At 44.9% G+C, this 21474-nt stretch overlaps 1 protein-coding gene across 1 annotated transcript in view; it reads right to left on the reverse strand.

Annotated features, from left to right (window-relative positions):
• Positions 1-21474, reverse strand: part of LOC146865868 (adenosine 5'-monophosphoramidase HINT1-like) — an 88114-nt gene that overhangs the window by 56055 nt on the left and 10585 nt on the right. The window contains exon 2 of the mRNA XM_085640778.1: positions 12565-12669. Within this exon, the coding sequence (XP_085496904.1) occupies positions 12565-12669 (105 nt within the window). The remainder of the gene's footprint in view (positions 1-12564; positions 12670-21474) is intronic.

The raw sequence follows: 21474 nt of genomic DNA on the forward strand, positions 1-21474 counted from the left end.
TTTGGGCACTCACCCCCTTGTTTGTTATTCCCTCGTGCGCTCTGTTCCTACCTGCTCTGCTGTTTCAGGTGCCGTAGCGGGCCACGGGGGAGTATCGCTACCATCGCGGGGAAGCCCTGGGTGACGCTGCTCACGCTCGGCCACGCCCACTTTAGAATTTGACTTAATCCGCGCCCCTGCAACGTGCGCATTCAGACTCTGATTTACCTCCTGAGGCGGAAAGCCGGGAGCAACGCTACTTTGTTTTTAACTTCACTGGCATTTTACTTTAATCCTTTGGGCACTCACCCCCTTGTTTGTTATTCCCTCGTGCGCTCTGTTCCTACCTGCTCTGCTGTTTCAGGTGCCGTAGCGGGCCACGGGGAGGATCGCTACCATCGCGGGGAAGCCCTGGGTGACGCTGCTCACGCTCGGCCACGCCCACTTTAGAATTTGACTTAATCCGCGCCCCTGCAACGTGCGCATTCAGACTCTGATTTACCTCCTGAGGCGGAAAGCCGGGAGCAACGCTACTTTGTTTTTAACTTCACTGGCATTTTACTTTAATCCTTTGGGCACTCACCCCCTTGTTTGTTATTCCCTCGTGCGCTCTGTTCCTACCTGCTCTGCTGTTTCAGGTGCCGTAGCGGGCCACGGGGAGGATCGCTACCATCGCGGGGAAGCCCTGGGTGACGCTGCTCACGTTCGGCCACACCCACTCTTATTAGCATAAAAGGATGTCCCACTCCCGGCCGCGCGCAGCGGACACGCGCAGCGGGCGCGCCGCCGGCTCGCCAAAGGCGCGCCACAGGCAAGGCCGTATGCGCCCGTCCGCGACAGGCCGGGACCTGGGGACCCTCATCATGCCAAAATTTTCACATATTCTACTGCACAATTGTTTGCCCTCCAGGCTGCTTGGCCTATCAGTAACCCTTTTGCGGTTCATCTCAATTGCCTTGAGATTTTTCAGCCAGATCACACCAATCTGCCGATTCATTTGCTGAGACCCCAAATATCAGCGCCGCCTCTTGTACACTTGCACCTGCCGCCCCAACCCTGTGCAACCCCCCCCCCTGTAGACATTTCCTATCTCCTTAATACCCATTCTGCGGTTAAACACCAAGTGGAACTTTTTGATTTCCTAGATACTGCTAAGCCTGATGTTTTATTTTTGACTGAAACCTGGTTTACCCCTGACTCCCTACCAGACGTATTTGCAGCTCTTCCCACCCCGTATTACGTACTTCGCGCTGACCGTCCGGTGGGGAAGATCGGTGGTGGAGTGGCGATGATAGTCCGCTCCAACCTTCAGTTCTAACTTCTTCTCCATCCCCCTATCGCTGCAGTTGACTGTTTAGTTGTGCGCTCTATCAACTTAGCGATTCCTCTTACTTGTGTGCTTCTCTATCGTCGCCCCCAAGCAATGCCTTACTTTATTCCGGCCATACAGGACTTACTGGCCACCCTTGTTGTCAACAACTCCGCAGTTCTCCTATTAGGAGATTTAAATTTCTGGCCAGGTGATCCCCGCGAGGACCCCATGTCCAGAGATTTTAGCGACACCCTCCACAGTATGAACTTTTTATCTCATATTTCTACCTCTACCCACATACACGGCCACATCTTGGACCAAGTCTGGCCCGTTAACCAGCCAATTTCCACCCCCTTGGTGTCTCCGTGTGTATGGTCTGATCATTTTTTGATCTCTTTTCTCCTCGACATGCGAGTGACTACTAATCCTTCCCTTCCCAAAAATGTTCTTGCCCGAAATTGGAATCATGTGGATCTTCCTGCTCTTTGCCACTCCTTGGCGTCTTCTCTCCCTGATCTAGCTGATACTTCCCTTAACTCTCAGGTGACCACTCTTCATCGCTGGCTACTTACTACCTGTGATCAAGTTGCCCCTCTTAAACGAGTTAGAACTTGTCGCTCTCACAAGGCCAACAGATGGTTCACCACAGAGCTTAAAATTCAGAAACTTGCGCTCAGGCAGGCTGAGCGCCGCTGGAGACATAAGTATTGTCCGGATTTGAAGACCCACTACCTGGCTCTTCTGCGGGACTACAAAAAAGCCATACTTTTGGCCAGGTCAGATTATTTCTCCCGAAAAATCCATCTAGCGGCCAACAAATCCAAAGAGATCTATATGATCGTGCACGAGCTTGCAGCCTCTGATAGAGTTACTTCCAAGCCTATCCCTTCTCAGTCCCTTTGTAATGACCTCAATGACTATTTCATTGAAAAGATCGCTAAGATTAAACGTCACATTCCCCAACCTCCTCCTTCCTTCTCTGTGCCTTCTCTCCTGCCCACCCCTTTCACTTTTGATCACTTTCTGTTGATTTCCAAGGAGACCTTTTTCACTCTGTTGCGGAGAGTCAAGTCAGGCTCTCCCTCTGACCTCTGCCCAGTCCATATTCTGAGGGAGATCTTTTCCAGCTGCCTGGAACCTCCTATTACTCTGCTCAATGCTTCTATTTCTCAGGGAATAGTTCCTGATTTTTTTAAAGCGGCTATAGTCATCCCCATCCTTAAAAAAGTGGGTGCTGATCCTACCCTTCTTTCAAACTTCAGACCTATTTCCCTACTCTCCTTTCTGAGCAAGATTTTGGAGAGCTATCTCACTTCCTGTCTTTCTACTTTAATTGAAAAAAACCATCTCCTTGCCGCCAACCAGGCTGGCTTCCGCCCGGCTCACTCTACGGAGTCCATTGTCCTCTCCGTGGTGGATGAGCTTAGGAGGAGCGCTGACATCAATTCTCCTCAGGCCCTGGTCCTTCTCGACCTGTCTGCCGCCTTCGACACGGTTGATCATTCTACTCTTCTTCACCGTGTTGAGGGTGCCGGCGTCCGGGGCTCAGCCCTGGCTTGGCTTACCTCCTTTCTTACGGACCGCACCCAGGCCGTTAGACTGCAGGGCTTCTCTGCTTCCATCTGCCCAGTTTCGTGCGGGGTGCCGCAAGGCTCGTCTCTTTCCCCTCTTCTCTTTAATCTCTACATATACCCTCTGATTATTGCTTTGCAGGACATGGAGGTCACGGTGTTTAATTGTGCCGATGACCTTCAGTTCATTTTCAATCTCTCTTCCACTCCTGATTCTATTCTTAAGTTCAGTTCCACTATGACGTTCATCCATAATTGGATGAATTTAAACCAGCTCAAACTTAACCCAGACGGAGTTGGTGCTCATTGGTGGACCTTCCAACCCCTGGACCCCCGCTTTTTAGCCCACTACTCTTGGTCCTCCTCTCCTCCCCTTCCCTCCACATCTGTCAAAACCCTGGGTATTAAGATCTGTCAAGACCTTTCCATGCGCGCTCAGATTAGCTCTGTGGTCTCATCCTGCTTCCTATCCCTCAGAATCATTCGCAAAATTTCCCGTTTTTTTTCAGTGGAAGCCCTCAAACTTATCATCCTAGCTATGATTTTATCCCGTCTGGATTATGGCAACGCCATGTATGTTGGTATCCCTGCGTACGAACGTCGCCGCTTGCAGCTTATTCAAAACCAGGCTGCCCGTCTTATTTACGGGCTTCTGAAATTTCAGCACACTACCCCCCTCTTAAAGACCCTTCATTGGCTTCCCATCCTGGAACGTTCCTTATTCAATATGGGATGCCTGATCTTTATGTCACTAGCTAGTATAGCCCCTGACTTCATTAGATCAAAGATCAGCGCCTATGTCCCGGGCAGACACCTCCGCTCTCCTACCCAGCTTCTTCTTAGCGTTCCTCGCTATCGCAGGAAAAAACTTGGCGGCTTAAGATTTTCAATTCTCGCCCCCCTGTTTTGGAACGCACTCCCTTTTGCCATTAGATCTACCTCTATCTATATGGACTTTCGCAAAGCTCTCAAAACTCACTTATTCTACATGGCTTACCCGTTGTAGCTGCTTCCCGCCTTGCCCGAGATAGTCTTTGTTCTTCAGCGCCAGGAAACCGCTTGGTAACAGAGCGCTTTACAAAACTCTTCAACTTCAACTTCAACACTTTTAGTCACACTGTATAATTTAAAAGTTCAAAGCAAAAAGAACAATAAAGTGAAGCAGGGCTACCTCATAGTTCCAGCTCTCTTCAACCAGCATAAAATATGAAGAGCTTTCTAACAACTCTAGAACTAACAATACATTGGTGCAGTTTTACTGAACCTGGAGGCTAGTGATAAGGAGCAAAACTGTCTTAATCTGAGAATCTCCCCTACATAGAGGTGACAATAAAGAACCAGGTACTCTCACTGGAAGGAAGCAGTTTGATGAATACCATAAAGATAACAGTGTCAAAGGCTAAACCGGAGGAATAAGGAATATTGTGCTTGTGCATCAAGTACAATACACAGACAACGTCTACTGCGACCAAATACTGTATGCCAAGGTTGTCGCAATGATGCGATATGGAGCGGAACTTTGGATACTTAGCCACATAACACTACAATTGGAGGTGATACGACTACTGTTGACTACGTTAGCTGCCCCTCTTGCTATGTGCACTACATTTTTTCTTTCATTTTCTTAGAGGTGTGATTTGTAATCTTTATGTATAGCACCTCCCTTGTTTTTGAAAAAATTATTATTTTGAAAATGACAACTATGCAATAATGAATGTTAGACCTGACAGCCTTAGGGTGATCTTCCTCCATCTTTTTGCCTGCCTTTTTTCTGACCTCGTTTTTGCTGGCTTTAGGACTCTGTGCACTTTATCACTTATAATCAGTGCTAAAGTGCTTGTGCTCTCCCCCTAAACATGGGAACATTGGTTTAACCCAAATTGGCATATTTAATTTACTTATAAGTCCCTAGTAGAGTGCACTACATGTGCCCAGGGGCTGTAAATTAAATGCTTCTAGTGGGCCTGTAGCACTCATCATGCCACCCACCTAAGCAGCCCTCTAACCATGGCTCAGGCCTGCCATTGCAGGGCCTGTAAGTGCAATTTTACACTGTCACATCATGCTGGAAAGATAAACCTCTTTTCGGGCCTAAATCTTCCCTTTTTATTAATAGAAGTCACCCCTAAGGTAGGCCCTGTATGACCCAAGGGCATGGTGTAATGTATTCAAAAGGCAGGACATGTACTTTTAAGTTTTACATATCTTCCTTGTGAAAATCTCCTCATTTAATTTTTCACTACTGTAAGGCCTATCTTTCCCATAGGATAACATTGGGATTAATTTAAGTGTAATTCCCAATTGTGAAGAGACAGACCTTTCATGTTTGGTGTCACTGGACACACAATTTAAAATCACAAATTGGGTTAGTTGGAATTTAAATTACAGTTTAGCAAATGTCACTTTTAGAAAATTGGTATTTACTCACTTTAGTCATTTGATGCCTGCAGCCTGTCTCTGTTCAGTTTGGGTTTGGTGACAGTTGGGCTTTGTGTATTCCCTCTAGACAGCCACACACAAAGGGAGGTAAGGTGTGTCTTGATGGGCCTTCCTAGGAGATGGGAGGGAAGAGCTGGGCTAAGCCTCACACTTAGACCTGAATAGGCTGTGTCATGTCCAGACACAAAGGGCTGCATACCCCCTTGTAATGAGTCTGGAGCAAGGGCAGGAAGGGTGAACCTCTGTGCTCTTCAAAGCTTTCTTTGAAGTCTTCCCCACTTCAAAAGCACAACTGGGTATAAGTACTGGACCTCTGACACTTAACTTCAGTACACTTATGGACCTGTGACTACTCTGCCAGGAAGAAGAACTGCTGTTCTGCTGAAAGGAATGCCACTTTGCTGGACTGCTGTTTTACTGGACTTCTGCCTTGCTGTGCTCTTGCTGTGCTGTCCTGCTGCCTGCTGTTCTCCTGCCGGGGCGAGTAGGACTGGACCTGCATCACTTGAACCCACAGAGACTCCAAGGGCCTGCCTCCTGTTCTAAGTCTCAGGGATATCAAAGACATCATCCATCTGTATCTAGACTCCACAAGCTGTGAGTGTGCCCTGCCAAGTGCTGCTACCCAGGCCTGGACCCTTGGAAGTGAGGCCTAAGGTGCGTCTACATCCAGAACCCATGCATCCTCATCGGAACCGGTGCAACTTCACCTTTGCATGAGTCAGAACCAGCGCATCCTCGTTCGGAATCTATGAATCACCTACTGCGCGAGCAGTAGCCATGCATCGCATTCCGAACCAGCACCTCGCACTTGCAACAGGCGTATCGCCGCAGTTGTATGGAGACAATCGCTCCGGCTGCACTTTGCATCTTCATCAATGACAAAGTATCCTGATCAGGGTACTTTGATTCAGTGGGCCCAAGTGGGTCTGTATCCAGTCCGTGCGCTAATACAGTCTGTCTGAACTTTTGAATTTGCCCCGGTCCAGCGCGATGAGATAACCCATTTCAGCGCTAATTGCTTATAAGCACTATTTTGCATAAATTCTTTTAAAAATCCTTTCTCAAATTCTACTTGTTGGATTTCTGTTGTTTTTGTCTTGTTTTATTTATAAAATTACTCTTTGTTTTTCTAACCTGGACTGAAGTCTTTCTGTTGTGTTTTCACTGTGTTACTATATGAAGTGTTGCACAAATACTTTATACGTTGCCCCTTTAGTTAAGCATGACTGCTCTGTGCCTAGCTACCAGATGGTGAGCACAGGATAATTTAGACTGTGTTGTGACTTATCCTGACTAGGGTTGTGGTTCCTGCCTGGATAGGGTGCATACCTCTGCCAACCAGAAACCCAATTTCTAACAATGAAGAACACAGGAACATGGTACAAATTCAGGATGGAAAGGTCAACATAAGGAAACGGTACTGGTGGCAAGGCAATTAACTGATGAATGTGAAATCTATGGCAGGGATCAGTTGTTGAACATACATATCCTCTTAGCTGTTGCGTCAGGGTGGATTCAGGTATGAGGCATAATGCCACACTATTTCTATGAACTTGTAACATAGGAAGTTTGATGTAAGAGTGGCAAACATCGATCTATGTAATCGTTTGTTTTTTCTTCAAGCAAAGCCCAAAGTGGGAAGATGCCCTTCAAAATTCGCTTCTGCCCCTTATTAATTTGGTTTTCTAAATAATATTTTTCAGAAGGACGATATCAAAAATTCACTGACAGGGTAGACTAAATATCGTTAAAGGATGAGTTATAATAAAATGAGACCAGAATAAACTTATTGAAACTAAGCAACCATTAACAAAGCAATAGGTTTGGCTTTAAGACAGTGCACGCACACAGACATTCGGTATTCATATTCACATTGACATAGATCACACATACTGGTAAATAAACAGAACAGCAAATAAATACACCATCCACATTCATGATATACTTAGACACCCTCAAATTTAAAAAAATGGCATATAGGTATTTATGCACATAGACCTACAGGCATCAATGCATATAGACAACTGGACATGCAGCCAATCGCACCAACACTAAGAGAGGCACAAGCACAGTGACAGAACACAAGCATGTTTACACAGAATGTAGTTGGCGTCACTTACATGCAGTGCTGAATTTGAGCCGGGCCACCGGCCCTCATTCCTTAGGACAGGCACTTATATTTTCAGCATCAGACATTTACCAAGTGCAAGAGAGGGGAAAGACAGTGGGAGAGAAAGACGGAAAACCCCTCAAAAATGGAGAAAGTAAGAACCTGCAAGAGTGAGATAAAAGGTCAAGGAATGTCGGGCAGTTGATTAAAGGGGGACGAGGTGGAATCAAGAGGTCCCAGGCTTCGTATTGGGCACGGACATTTAAACACTGGCCGTGGGCTTCGGAGCAGAGCGTTGGCCACTAGCCCTCATACTTTTACACATTAATCACTGTAACATTTAGCTGTTCAGCAGAGTTAACCCACTCAATTAGAGCCCTCTCCTTGGGTAATGCAACATTTCAATGCCCATGCCCATCCAGTACTCACATAATAAAGTAATTTAAAAAGAAAACCTTGAAGCCAACAAGTTCATCTAAGCACACACTACAATTAAGACGTGGTATATGGTAAAATGAAAGATTCCCTGATGTACAATATCATGGTTGTTCAAAATCATGATACATTCCTGAAGAGTAGGTGCAGATCTGATGCACACATGTGAGCCTGCAGAGATGTTCATTACTGAGCAAGTGTCATACAATGGGGGGCTCAGCAGGAGAAGCTCTATTTGTGCATGAAGTGGACTTTTTAGAACCGCACAACACAATAGGTGGTCCTTCAGGCTTCTCAAAGAAAGTTTACCTCTCAACAGGAGTGGTAGAAATGGAGTGAATTCAAATTTTAAAATACCTTAAAAAGATTTACTGCAGTTACGCACCGAAAAAACATGGGTAAAGCTTGAGAATGTGTATGCATATGTTCATGAGTTCATCCGTTTGGAGTAGATGTCTTTAGATTTTTTTATCTGCCTCTATAAGACACGAGTACTGCGAAAGTAAAAGTTAAGTACAAGAACATTTATTTATTGTATTTGGGAGTTTTGTAAAACAATACTAACCACTCTCTGGTGGCTTCATAAGTGCTTTGGCATTTGGGTAAATACAGAAATGGCCTTGTAGTCTACCAAGCAGGGTGGCGCATAACGAGGATGCTCACAATCAATATGTTGCAAATGATGACAAAGCTTTAAAGTCCTCCTGAGCACCACCTGTCTTTTCAGATAGTTTAGTTATTGATCGTGAAGTATTTCATATATATGAGACCAGATGTTTTGAAGATAGCTGTTTCTTTTATTGGGAGCTATTGTAGGACTTTTAAGGCCAGAGTAATGTGGGCATGTTGTTTTAGAAATAACAACTGAAAGGATGCACAGTTTTTAACTCTCTTAAACTTTGAGAGTGAAGCATTGTGGAGGCTTGTGTATAAACTGTGGCAGTAATCCTGGTCTTAAATCACAATTGCTTCAATTAACATTTTCTGAGAACAACGGGACAAACATAGAACACCTTTTAGTAAACTTCGATGATGGGATGCAGTTTGAGACCGTGATTGGGGGATAAACGATACAACATCAAACATTACTTCTATGTTCTGGGCTTTATCCACTGGGTTTAGGGACAAGTCCAACTCTCCAGGTCAAGATAAAGGGAACAGGTAGGGCTGACAGGGACATAGAGCAGGATTTAAGATGTATCACTATTGAGGCAAAGCCAGTCATATTGCATCCGATGATGAACTTGTATGAAGCAATGAGAGATGTTTTAGAGCTTGCCATGTTCATCAAGCTTGAGGTAAAACTGTGTGTCCTTGTCGTATATGCCACATCCCACCGTGTAGGAGTCTAGAACAACAAAAAAGGGGGCATTGAAACACTGAATAGTGTTGATGACATGACAGAGCCCTGAAGAACATCACATTTTATGATGGCTGTTCCTGAGAGGAAAGGCCAAGGTTTGACTTGATGGGAACAGATCTGTAAGAATAACACAAGCCTTGAGGAAGTAGTTCCTCTGAAGTGGGCTGCCAAAAACAATCTTCCTATTTGCATAGGAACGTCAAGAGTGTAGAAGGTAGAAGAGAGGCCCACCAGTATTAATGCACAGAAGTGGACTTGGTTGAAGGAGTGGAGTAGGTACTCCCTGATATTTAATAGAGTGGTCTCTGTGTCCCAATGAGGTCTCATACCTGTTAAAGAGATACTCAAGAGGCTATTTGTCTTCAGGTGGGAAACTATCTGGCAGGTAACAACTGTTTCCTGTACCCAAGTCATATAAGGTAGGCCAGGAATGATGCTTTAGGTGGAAATAACTGGATCAGCAGTGGGGTTCTGTTATAAATAGAGGTCTCTAGTTGGCAGAGGTTTGCACCCTGTCCAGGGACCCTTATGCTAGTCAGGGTAAGGGAGTCACACAACTAAGATACGCCCTCTTGGTAGCTTGGCACGAGCTGTCAGGCTTATATCTGGGTCAATGTGTAAAGCATTTGTACCAACACACACAGTAACACAGTGAAAACACTACAAATGGACACCACACAATTTTAGAACAATAACCAATATTTATCAGAATCAAGTAAGACCAAAACAACAAAAACCCAACATACATAAGGAGAGATATCACTTTTAAAAGGTTCGAAACTGTTAAGTTCATAGAAATCTATGGATGTGTCACTTTTAGCACAAAGCACCTGCGTCAAAATCAGGTGCCAGAAAAGCAAAGCGATGAGTCGGTTCCTTACACCCACAGGAGGTGATGCATTGGTTCCTTACCGCTATAGGAGGAATTGCGTTGGTTCCTTACTGCAGTTTAGGGGAGGTGATGCGTTGGTTCCTTACTGTCAGGAGAGGTGATGCTTCGATATCTGGACATGCGGCCTCTGTTCCTTACTGTGGGGCGACCTCGATGAAGAACTCGGTGCCCAGGGACGATGCGTCGAAGATCCAGACAAGCTGTGTTGATGCGGTGGAACAGGCGCTGCATCGATTTCACAGCCGCAAAGCAGGTGATGCATTGATTTCTTCAACCGTACAGCGGGGCCTGCGCCAAAGTCTGCGTGCACCACAGACGTCAGTGAAGCAGTGCTCGGGACTTGGGTTGTGGTGATCTTTCAGCTGTACAGCAGGCACGGCATCATTTCTTCAGCTGCACAGTGGAAATGTGTTGGTGTTTCAACTGCACGGCAGTGCACCACCAGAAAAACGGGCGCTGAGAGTCGATCGTGGATTTTCTTGGTTTTTAGCAGCCAAGTCACCTCCAAGGGCCCAGGACTGGAATTGGCACCACTTGGCAGTTCATAAATTCCAACAGAGGAGTTCAGGGGCTACAGCTGAAGACTTTGATGCCCTAAAACTTCTTAACAGGAGGCAAGCACACAGAAGCCCCTGGAGAACCATGGAAGCAGGATACTGAAAGCAAAGTCCAATCCTTTCACTGCCCTAGAGAGTAGCAGCAAGAAGCAGGCCATCACAGTACAGCAACTAGCAGAGTGCCAGTCCCTCCTACAGCATCCAGCTCTTCTTCTTGGCAGAATTTCCTTTAGTCCAGAAGTGTCTGATTCAAGAGCGTCAGCGGCCCAATACTTATACCCTTTTCTGCCTTTGAAGTACCCAAGCTTCAAAGGAAGGTCTTTGTAGTGCAGAAGACCCTGCCTTTCCCTGACCTGGCTCCAGACACACTACAGGGGAGTGGAAACAGCTTTGTGTGAGGACAGGTACAACCCTATTCAGGTGTCGGTGACAAATCGTCCCATCACTCTAGCTCAGGAAGGCCCATCAGCCTGGTGATGGGCCATCAGGGTATACAGGGCACGCCTCAGCATTCTTTGTGTGAGTGTCTACAGTGAATGCATAAATAGTTCAACTGTCAACCAAACCCAGACATGGATTCCATAGGCAGGCAGAGGCACAGAATGGTAAAGCAAGAAAATGCCTACTTTCAAAAATTAGTATTTTCAAACCGGCAATTTAAAAACCAACTTCACCACAAGGTGTACTTTTAAATAGTGAGTTCAGTGACCCCAAACTCCAAATCACTATCTGTTCCCAATTGGAAGTTACACTTGTAAGATGTTACAAGGCAGCTCCAATGATAACCTATGAGAGAGATAGTCCTTGCAATAGTGAAAAACAAAATAAGCAATATTCCACTATCAGGACATGTAAAATACACCAGTACTTGCCCTACCTTTCACATACACTGCACCCTGCCCATGGGGCTACCTTGGGGCTACCTTAGGTGTGCTTACATGTAGTAAAAAGGGAAGGTTAGGGCCTGGCAAGTGGTTGCACTTTTGCACCACAACCTCCGACAGGAAAAGAACAATTAACTCACATAAGTCGGACCCATTACCTGCCACACTGACCCGCAATGAAACTCAGTAGTTCAACATTTACTGATCCTGTTATAAACCTCTATTTAGGTCTGAAGCAAAATGGCACTTGCTCCATTCATGGCTAACTTGCTGTATTCAATGCTTGCTATAAGGTACTTTGGTTCAATCACCTCCTTCAGCCACTAGCTTCTTTGATTCACGAACCTCCAGGAAAATGGCTTGAGGCATGGTCAATCACATCTCAGATCAGCCGCAGGAGTATTATAGTCTTACATTTTTCTATCTGATAATTAGATGAATCTTTCTGTCTCTAGTGGAATGCATGAGATCTGATTTAAATGGAGTGTATGGAAATAAAATGCCTGCAAGAGGTGCAGGAACAAAGCAGGAGTAGGTGGGAGGAAGCAATACAGGGGGAATAAAATAAAAATAAGGGCAGGTGGGGGAAGAGGAGCAATAAGCATACAAGGGTGAGAACAATACGCACTGCAGGAACAGGGGAACAGGGGAGAAACATGAGAGAGAAAGGAAAGAAGTAGTACACTGGAGAGAGCAAAAAAAACACATGCACTCTAATGTAGTGTTAAAAGAAAAAAGTAGTTCCACATATGTGAGAAGAGGAAGGATACAGAAAGGATACAAGCCATTCAATCAAATAAATACTAAAATAACTATGCTCCAGGGAAGGGATAAACTGAAGAATAACAAGCAAGCAAATTAAGACAATAAAGTCAACAAATGTTAAGCAATGGGTGGGCTCTAAAGCCACTGTAAGTTTATCATAAGCCCACAATGGATCTTTTGCAACCAGACAGCTTACGCTGACCAAAGCAAGACCTAAAAACAGACAGATGCACATGCTCATGCCTTCCACTTACGCCTTCGTCTTCAGGTGTTGCCTCAGCCAGCCTGCTGATGGGTTTCTTCGGAACGACCAGAAAGTGTACCGGGGCTTTTGGCGCGATATCATAGAAGGCGATGCACTTAAAAGGAAATTAATCAATCAGTTATAAAACAAACTGACGGGAGACTGCAGGCATACGCACAACCTAAAGGTGAATTAAAAATATCCTGTTTCACAAAGACAAAAAGGTGGGTGCAGCAAAGTTTTAGGTTGAACTACAAACTCTGGCTAGTCAAAGTATACTTACAATGAGAAACGTTAAATTATAATGTAAATCTATTTTAAATCAATTTCTGTACACAAAGATATCAGTAACCTTTTATATTACAAAACAAGATCTCTCAAATACTTGTCATAGATTCTGCATTCCATGTCCATAGCAAACATGAAGAAAATAAATAACTGCAAGGGGAGGTTTTAGTATAACAGGAAACAATGCCATCAATGTACAAGCCCGATCCTTACTAACTGCAGTTAGCTTGCAGGTAACAAGAGTAAACATCAAACACAGCCATCAATTTACAACTGTAGGTGTCATGGTGTTAGCACACTACAGAGGCACCGATTTTCAGCCTTCATAGGAAAGTTGTTGAGGCATTGCAGTTTTCACAACAAAACCTCATGGGTCATATAATCTGGCAACAACATCATGTGTAATGTGCAGCAAGGAGAATCTGGGCTGGAAGAACTTAGTGCAGTGGAGTACTGCCCCTACATGCACGAAAATAGGGTAAGGCGGGATAGTTGGAATCATGATGCAGTGTGAGGTGTGCCTCAAAACAGACCCCTACACAGGTAGGGTACTGCAGCCAGGTAACAAAACAAGCGCACCAAGGCAGGAGGTGGTAAGGTTACAGTGCCAATAATGTAGCCAATCGGGTCACAATGGCAGGTGAGGGGCACCCCAAGAAAGAGAGATGGCGGGAGTTACTGACAGGCCAAAACATCTCATTGAAGACACTGGGGTTGTCTGCAAGCAATTTGGTAAATGTGCTGTATTTGCCCCTACACTTCCTGACTTATGGCGAGTGGTGCTCTATTCAGAAGCCGCACTGACTGATTCCTGAAAAGAAATTAGGAGTATTCAATTTGTGCTCAAGTCAATTATTTTCAGATAGCGGGGCAGTGGGTGCACCAAAGCACTTAGGGGCATATGTATGAAAGCAAAAATTATTCGGAAACGCTGCGAATCGCAAAAAACAGCGTTTGCGACTGATTTTTCGCAATTTCATATGTATGACACACATTCCTAGTGAAAACTAAGAAATCGATAAAATTAGCGATTTTTTAGGCTGCGAAACATGGAATTTGCGATTTTCCCTGCGATTTTTTAAATTGCGATTTCTTAACATTGTGAAAATCGCAAAAAGGATATCGCAAAATAAGAATTCGCTAACACATGTATGAAAAAGTCGCTAATTGCGATTTCACGAAATTCGCAAGTTAAGAAATCGCTATTAACACCAATTGCATGCAGGTGGTAAACTGGTGCAAGGTACTTAAACCACCCCACAATGCAACAGACCCAACCACAATGGCAGCATTGTTCGTGATAGCCAGGAGGCTGTGTATTCGGGCTCTTGCACAGAGGAGAATGAGACAGGAACGTATATTCAGGCTGCGCATCACTCTGTTCCAGCACACTGAAGAGGACATCTATGACAAGTACAGACTGCACCCACAGACCATAATGGACCCAATTGAGGAGCTGAAACCCTACTTGGAACACCCTACACGCAGGACACAAACAATTCCCACAAATGTGCAGGTCCTGTGCTCCCTGCACCTCCTGGCGTCAGGGAGTTTTCAACGGGTAATAGCGGAGGTTGATGGGGTGTCACAGAGTGCACTTTCGTGCTTTTTCCATGCCTTTCTAGATGCAATGCTACAGAGGCTCTCACATCACATATACTTCCCCACCACCCAACAGACATTACAGCAAACAAAACTGGACTTCTACCAGATTGCACGTTTCCCCCACGTCATTGGCTGCATCGATGGGACCCATGTGGCCATCACACCCCCATCAGCAACTGAATATGTCTACAGAAATCGGAAATGCTATAATTCCCTCAATATACAGATTGTGTGCAACGCAAAGTATATCATCACTGACATTGTGCCCAAATACCCATACAGTACACATGACTCCTTCATCTTCAGACACAGTGGAATACACAGACGTCTGAGTGCTGGAGAGTTTGGGGAGGGATACCTGCTAGGTAAATACATGGCACACATCAATACATCCACTACATCACTTGAGGGGGGGGGACATTGACTTACCTATTGTATCTATCCCTGTAGGTGACAGTGCCTATGCAGTGCGGGACTTCATCCTGACCCCATATCTGGATCCTGCAAATGCAAGTGAGAGGAGCTACAACAGGGCACACAGATCTACACGCTGCGTCATTGAGCGTACGTTTGGAATCCTGAAGAGCCGCTTCAGGTGCCTGCATAAAAGTGGAGGCGCACTGCAATACAGCCCTGAGACCTGCTGTAAAATCGTGGCAAGCTGTGCAATGCTACATAACATGGCAATGAGAAAAGGCACCACAATTGATGTGGCCGATACAGACACATCGGATGATGAGCGCCCTGCTCCCCCTGCCAGACCTGCATCAGGAGCTGGGGCAGCTGCTGGACGCCAGAGACGGACTGAGATCACACAAAACTACTTCTAGGTGAGTAACGATGAAATTAGACAAAAAAGCTTGATAATGTGTGCAGTGTTTATTCACACTTCACAATAATGAAATTTGTAGCTGTACCCAGCACATTGTAGGTTCTCTATCATGAGCGTGTTGCTTGTAATGGGCAATTTGGGATTTTATGGCACGACACGGAGGCCAACATTATGCAAATTCTCCTTTATTGCCACAGCTCAGCAGTAACATTGAAGAGAATATAGAACTTCAGTAACATTCCAATAAAGTATAAAGTCTGTGAACATGCAGTCATCTCCCTTCTTTGTTGCTGCTGCTCACAGAGATAAGTACCCTAATTTCATTCGCTAATACTTTCATGTATTTACGGAAATTTTTTGATTCTTTATGTAATTGATGCTTGTACCATTTCATGCCTCGCATGACTGGGTACTATTGACCCTATCATGTGTTTATTCTCTCTCATCGGATCTCTCTTATGAACTCTCCATGTTTGTGACCTTTCTGTGTCAATGAATGTTTCAAAACCTTATTAATTGTTATCATTATGATTTCCTTTAATTTTCTTGCCGCACTAATTTCGCATTATGAGCCTTTCTCTTGCTTCCCCTTATGAGCGTTTTGAAATGTCGACGCGAACGCTAAGCGTTGCCTAGCAACGCTTTGATTGACAATCGGGCCCCCTTTTTCCTGCGTATACCCGCGTCTTTCATCCCCAGCCCTGTCTTGCCTTCTCTTCCCGGTGCCATTGTGGGTGCTTGCCCGGCTCCTACAACACGCCGGTAGTGCCTTTCCTCCACCGCGATGCCGCCTTTCACTCGCGCATCGCGAGGAGGGAAAAATTAGAGAAATGCTCGTTAGAAACAACCACGCACGTAAGAAACGTGCGTGGTTGTCATCGTTTCACAGAAGCAACACTTGGCAGTTACTTCTACACGCATCGATCGAGTGCAACTGTCGACACGATTTTTCCTTAGCGACCTAGGTTACAATTGCAAGTTTAACCTCTTCCATGCGGCGCCGATTCCCGCTCAGCGCTGACCGTTTCTTGCGCGGGCGTGGTCATGACGGAACGGTTCCGTCATGAGCACAGCTCAACCGACGCTCATGACGGAACCGTTCCGTCATGAGCACCGAAAAGGTTAACCCTTTCCTCAACCCTATTTAAAAAAAAAAAAAAAGGGGGTTTCTCTCAACCTTAATTCCCTTCTTTAACAACAAAAAAAAAAGAGAGAAGAAACAAGATAAAATTACCTACCTATTTTACCAGATCATTTACATTTATATTTTTCCCAACAATGTCTCTCAATCCAGAGTCTAATATTGAAAGTAAACTTGAGTCTATGGTCTCTAAGGCCATAGATAAGGCAATGAATTGTTTCAATGAACTAATAAATAAAAAATTTGAAATGCTATCAAAAGCATGGCCCACTACTACTACAACACATCCTATGGGCACAAAAGAAAGAAAAGAAAGGGCCGTTAAGACCCCAAAGAAGAGAGCTGCACCACGACTTGCAGAAAAAGGTGGTTAAAAAAAGCAAAAAAACGACTAAAGCAGCTCACTCACGCTTTTCAGACGGTGACCAGATGGATGCCTCGGGCATCACAATAGGGCATATATCAGGCCCAGAAGCACCTATACATATTGATAGTGATGATGTGGCAGAAATAGATCTTTCATGCTCCTCAACCTTCGATACAGACTCAGAAGAGATGGGAGATTAACTTGTGGATAATATTGCAGAGGCAGATTAGGCCTCAGACCCAAAAATGGGTATTACCGATCCCTTCGGAGACTATATGTTCGACCCTCTCTTAATTAGACATCCCCTTTCGCCAGAATGGCAACCCTCCCAACACGTGGCAAACTACATTAGTTCTTGGCTTAGAAGGGAGATTCCCAAAGAGGTGAGATCCAGACTGAGGTCTGAATGCCCCTGCCCATCTCTCCTGGACAAAATTGCAATGACACCTGAACTTGACCGTAAGGTCGTTGCCTTCATCGCCAAAGGTGCCAAAGACCCAAGAAAGGGGATAGATAAGAGTCTTAAATCTTGCCAAGACCGACTCCTCGACACTGTTGGACCCCTAACAATTATTTTTGACCTAGCAGAAAGTGCATATATCGATGGAACCCCCATTGACCCTAAGGAACTGCGCGATTGGGTCCAACGCGCCTCCTCGGAAATGCCAATACCGACATTTCAAATGAACACAGAAAAGGCGTTCTCCTTAAGATCGACCCTAAACTTATCGAACTGGCAAATAAGGAAGGAGGAGCATCCTCTCAAGGACTCCTCTTTGGGGAAGATTTTATTACAGATATGGCTAAGTATGTTGGCGCATTTGCATAATCTTGGACTCCGTGTCCTTAATAAAATCCAGATTTCTGCCCAGCAGGCTGTGAAAAATCTAAATTTTGCATCTGCTTTACCCATGGTGAGTATATCATATCTATCTCCCACATCCAAACTAGCCATGCCCAGGCCCATACTGTCCAATACATGGCATGAATTTCGTTTCTTGGCCAGGTTGTGTTATGTATCTCAGGAGCATACCCTAAATCTACTGGTAAAGATCCCCATACTCTATGCCACAAGGACTTAGTTCAATGTGCTATGTATGGGGAAGGCAAATATGGCTTGCTGCAGACCTACACTGTGCCCTATTTCATGAGGAAGAAGTGCTTTCTAGTAGAGAAAACAGTCTTTGTTCTCAGGGACGCAGTGGTGACTGGAAAACCCACCTTTTATGCTTAGAATGTCACACTCAAGAATCTGTACTAATGACACGATGTATGTCTGAAAAACATTTATTGCCATAACCTGCTACTTGGTACATGCACTGTGACCACAAGTCATATAAAGCATATTGCTATTATCAGGGTTACTATTAATGCAAATACAACAAGCATCATGTTTTTCAGAAAAATGTTTCCTAACTCTTACACCCAACTCTTATGATTTTGAGAGCATGAACATAAACTAAGTTTGGCCTAGGGGGAGAATGCTGTAACTGTCGCAGTGCATGCCTGAACACAGTGTGCCTCTGTGTTACCAGACACTCAGCTGGATGAGCAGTATAAGGAGGAGGGAGCTCACTGTCAGCGGAGCTCAGCTGAACTCGGCTTTGGCTCCATGTGCATAACCTCGATCAAAAAGGGCAGCAACCAGAAGTCTGGACTCCAACTTCTTTCTGGACAGCTCGGGTGCCAAGGCATCTCTAACCTGAATGGTCAAATCTTTGTTTTTATATAACAAACTGATCACTGCTTAATCTAGCTGATTATGAGCTAGTCAAAAACATGGTGGAAAACTCCAGACGCAACCAGTGTTCATAATATGCATCACCTCTTGAGCACATACCATCTCTATATCTTGGTGTATTTACCAGGGTAAGCAATAGTTTAACCTGTGAGAAATTGATTGTATGCGCTACTTTCAGTTGAGGAATTGGGCCCTAGAACACGGAGGCAGCAACTAAACACTTAACAGGTTGGGAGAAACTTTGTTACCTTCGTGATGCCAATAATTCTTATTTCAAATAGTTACACAGTTCTTGCAGACGTGGACCTAGATCCGATTGGGCGTACATGAAAAAGCGGCAATGTATTTTAGGATTATGTGTGTGTTTTAATGGCAAATACTATGGGCAAATATCTCTTTCTTGTGCAAGAGTGTGCAGAATAGGCAATAAATGGATAATTAGGTAGCAAATTATTACACTAAAGATAAAACAAATATATAGAAAACTGGATGGCTGGTATTGGAGGGGATGTGGGCAAGAAGGGGCTGTGCTGCATGTCTGGCAGGCTTGTCCAAGGTTGAAAATCTCCTGGAAAGGTATTCTCAGTCACATGAAGTGGGTGGTGGGTTACCCAAGACTATTAGACCCAGCAACCATCATAACTGGACTCAGACCTACTGGCATTACAAATGTATCTAAGAAGGAAACAGGGACTATCCACCTTGCTCTCAAATGGTGGTACCTAGGACATGCAAAAATAATGTGGCTAATAGACACGGCTGCAAGAGAGCAGCCAGGACAGAGCTGGGATGTGGAAGAGGGCTGGCACCAGGAGGCAGTAAAAGTGTTCACAGGAAGGGAACCAAATCTAAATTGCATGTAAAGTTTCCATTCCTGAGAATTTGTAATAGCCTCCAAATATTGCTCAAAGGCACCTTCCAGTTTAAACTCCATAAAATCAAGTGTCAAGCGACCCCAGGATGGATGGGAAATAGAGGACTGCGCCACCCAGTCCCAATAGTATTTTTTAATCTGTGCTTTACTAGGAAGAAATTCTGGAGTATCAATGTCCCATATACCCTCCATCCCTAGAGTGGACAACAGAGACTTCACCTTGATTAGCCAGCCAATTTTCTTATGACGGTCCAGCGCATAGACCTCATCCAGATCAACAGCATATGGGTGTAACTCAGGGGTGTTTTTTAAACGTAGCCAAAAGAGCAGAGGGTGTAACTGTGCTTTTTGTACAATTGAAAATCGGCCCATATCTAATCCCAACGGATGCAGGGGAGTATTTTGTGGGAGAGAACAAAGTGATCTCAGGAAGTTTTTTTTGGTCACAAGAAGCACATACAGTTTTTTGAACCCCCAGAGTTCTGCCCCATAAAGAGCTGCTCCCACTGTTTTGTGATTGTAAATGCAAAGGGGGCTTACTCAATGAGATTTTGTGCTCTTTGATCAGAGCCCCTGAAATGCGCCTAAGCTGGAGATTCCGCCTCATGAGATAATCCTTCCAGGACAGGTCGTCAAGAGAGAGTGACACCCAGATAATCGAGGATGCTCACTCTCTCAAGTGGTTTCCCATCTAGGAACAACTTCCCCTTGAAAGAACTGTGAGGATTTAGCATTGAGAGTTTGGTCTTTGTGATAATAATCTCAAGGCCTCTCAGTGCATAGAAAGACTTGTTTTAAAAGGGATTGCAGGCCACTAGGGGTCTTGGAAACTAGCAGAGTGTCATCTGCAAAGAGTGAAGTTGTCACCTTGCCCCCTCGGTGCATCGGCTGGACTCTCAGCAAGATACTGAACAGCACTGTTGATGAAGAGTGAGAAAAGAGTGGGGGCCATTAAGCACCCCTATCGGACCCATCTGTGCACCCCAATCGGGTCAGACAATTGTCCTTGGTTACCCCAGCGAACTCTTGCATATTTGTTCTTGTGTAGGCAAACAGTCAATGCTAAAATTTCTGAAGGGATGCCCATTTCCTTCAAGTCACACCAAAGTTTGTGTCTGGGAATGAGGTTGAATGCAGACCGTAGATCAATAAAAGCTGCGTAGAAGCTGCCCTGACAGATGGTCACAGTCTTCCAAGCTAATAATAGGAAGTGGAAGACCTGATCGACAGTGCTCACTTTCTGTCTAAATTCCTGCTTGAAAGGGGGACAGAATATTGTTGTCACCTATCCAGATGTGGATGTTCATAAGAAGTGCTTGGGCAAAGACCTTTGGAGCACTGTCAATCAGGCTAATGGGTCTGTAATTCGAGGGCAGTGAGCGATCAGCTCCTGTCCATGAGGACGGAATTGGGGTGTAAGGGGCTATTCCATTAACCAAAGCCAGAATATACAACAACCAGTTATCGATCTTACTAAGAAATACATCGCCAGGAATGGCGTCCGGCCCAGGGGCTTTGGATCTATCAATTGCATTGATACTGATTATAATTTTGGCTGGAGTGAAAAACCCATCAATCTGGGGACAATTATAATCGTCTATTGGGACTTCATTAGCGTGGTCAGGCTCTCTGGTTTAAAGTGACAAGAAATAAAGATGCCACGCCTTGACAGCAATATTATTATCTGGTGGCTGGGATCTATTTCCATCTCTACTTGTTACTAGGAGCCAGAACGTTGTGTATCGTTTTGGCGCGAGCATCACTGATCAGCGATCAACGCTCTATTTCCCAATCCTGTTTAGCCCTGAGAATCGCTTTCTTGTAGGTTCTCCTAATTTCCCTCACTGCGATCACATTGTTTGATCAAATTGCAGTAGCCAATTTGGATCTAAGGTTCCTGCACTCTTGTGTGAACGAAGCAAACTGAGGTTTTGAGCTTTTAGTGCCTCCGTGTGCATCGTTGTATTTTAAAGTAAGAGGCCAACAAGTTAAATAAATTGGTATGACAGTCGGCAGTCTTAGTCAGATCACCCAGGGGTTCTAGCAGACTAAGTATCTGTCTAATGCTAGCC

Source organism: Triturus cristatus, chromosome 2_1 (assembly GCF_964204655.1).
Source record: "Triturus cristatus chromosome 2_1, aTriCri1.1, whole genome shotgun sequence".
NCBI classification, from domain to species: domain Eukaryota; kingdom Metazoa; phylum Chordata; class Amphibia; order Caudata; family Salamandridae; genus Triturus; species Triturus cristatus.